Here is a 1,778-nt window from a genome sequence, read left to right as displayed (position 1 = left end):
ACAATAGATCCTCCTAAATGTTGTTCAGTGGACCTTGTAACGTGCATTGATATGACAGAGTTACTACCCAGTATTAGCAGTAACAGTCAAGTACTGTTGTGTTTGCAGGTGCTGGTGGAGCTGGTGAATGATGAGAATGTCACAATGTTACTGGATGAGCTGAAAGGATACTGCACTGATGTCAACACTGACACCGCCCAGGCTGCAATATCAGCTATAGGTAAACACACACACAATTGCAGTATTATGTGGACGTATAATGCACAACCATGTACACACGTATGTGCCTGTATTACAAAACAAACAGCTGAGCTGCTCACAGTAACACAGCCTATACTCAAGAATATCTGTATCCTATTGTCTTGATTGTACACGTTATTCCCAAATATTAACTACTGCAGATAGTGCTTCTCCATTTATTTCCTTTCAAACTTCGCTGTTAGTGCAAATGTCATCATTATCCTCATCACACTTGTTGAACAGTAAATAGAAGAAGGAAAACATTCAGCACCATCCGTTTTGACATATTGTCTGGTATTTTGAATGTATTTTTTTTTTAGGATTCTAAAAACATAAGGGTTTAAAGGCAATATATGAATATATTACAATCATACTCTCACTCATATCCTCTGTTATCCTGTGCGGACTGGCAGGTCGAATTGGGCGGAGCTACAGTGACAGATGTCTAGAGATCCTTACTGGACTGCTCGCGCTCAAACAGGAGCACATCACTTCTGGTAAAACATACACATTGCATACATAGTAGTCTGTCAGTATGCAGCTGTTAAAGTGACACAGAAGAGCCATTTCATTTGAATCGTCACAGTCACCAGAACCTGCTTTTACATGTAATCTTTCTCCTCAAACAACTAAAGTTTCTCCCTCTCCCCCCACCCACACTCCTTAGCGGTGGTGCAGACAATGCGCGACCTGGTCTGGGTGTGTCCTCAGTGTAGCGACACTGTGTGTTTGGCTCTCGAGGGCTGCGAGGAGATGCTACAGGATAGTCAGGTCAGACCCCAGCTGCCACACCCACATACTGCCTGGATGTTAAAATGTCACCACATTCACATCCTTTACTTAAGTGAAATCACTAGTACCACAAGGTAAAACTACTCAATTAAAAGCCAGTCCTGCTGTCAGCAGCTTCCAAACACATCCATACTGACACTCATAAATAATATGCAAAATACTATGGGGTACTATGTAAAATATTAAACAAACAACAGTGGTGAAAGTGAAAATAGCAATACTAGAATGTAAATATACTCTGTAAGAAGTAAGTTTTAGTTAAGCAAAAGTACAAAAGTATTAGCACAGGGCCATGGCTAAGGAGAGACTTAACAATTTCAAAGGCATGTTGGCACGGAGGAGTCTACACAAAATCTACATTAGGACTGAGCAAACTGGTCAGAAGATGGACAACAGTGGAACTCCTGTAGTAACCTGCCATGCCTAAGAACCTGCGAACGGCTCTCCAAGTGGAAGGAATGGGAAACTCTGCTATGGCGGGCACTTGGCCTCCACCCACCTGTCTTCTAAGTGGGTGATGGTGGTTTTTCCAAATTCATATTTGGCTAAGTTCTGTGCAAGAGACGCATGAGCAAGGCGATCAAGCACTTCTTCTGCAGATCTGCATGTGTTCCTCTCGCGGGGCATGGCATGGCTACGCTATATATACAGTGGGTACGGAAAGTATTCAGACCCCTTTAAATTTTTCACTCTTTGTTTCATTGCAGCCATTTGCTAAAATCAAAAAAGTTCATTTTATTTCTCAT

The 1,778-nt window shown here is 42.0% G+C and overlaps 2 protein-coding genes across 2 annotated transcripts in view; both read left to right on the top strand.

Annotated features, from left to right (window-relative positions):
• The window catches only part of cfap126 (cilia and flagella associated protein 126), a 27,380-nt gene that overhangs the window by 15,188 nt on the left and 10,414 nt on the right, over window positions 1-1,778 (top strand). The gene's annotated exons all lie outside the window — the stretch shown is intronic.
• The window catches only part of ap4b1 (adaptor related protein complex 4 subunit beta 1), a 16,633-nt gene that overhangs the window by 7,253 nt on the left and 7,602 nt on the right, over window positions 1-1,778 (top strand). Inside the window, exons 8-10 of the mRNA XM_035656150.1 lie at window positions 109-220; window positions 654-737; window positions 908-1,011. Of these exons, the coding sequence (XP_035512043.1) occupies window positions 109-220; window positions 654-737; window positions 908-1,011 (300 nt within the window). The remainder of the gene's footprint in view (window positions 1-108; window positions 221-653; window positions 738-907; window positions 1,012-1,778) is intronic.

This window comes from Morone saxatilis, unplaced genomic scaffold (assembly GCF_004916995.1).
Source record: "Morone saxatilis isolate NCDOM2014 unplaced genomic scaffold, NCSU_SB_2.0 Contig15, whole genome shotgun sequence".
Classification (NCBI taxonomy): domain Eukaryota; kingdom Metazoa; phylum Chordata; class Actinopteri; family Moronidae; genus Morone; species Morone saxatilis.
The sequence above is the reverse complement of the archived record's forward strand: the minus strand, read 5'-3'. Positions and strand labels throughout refer to the sequence as shown.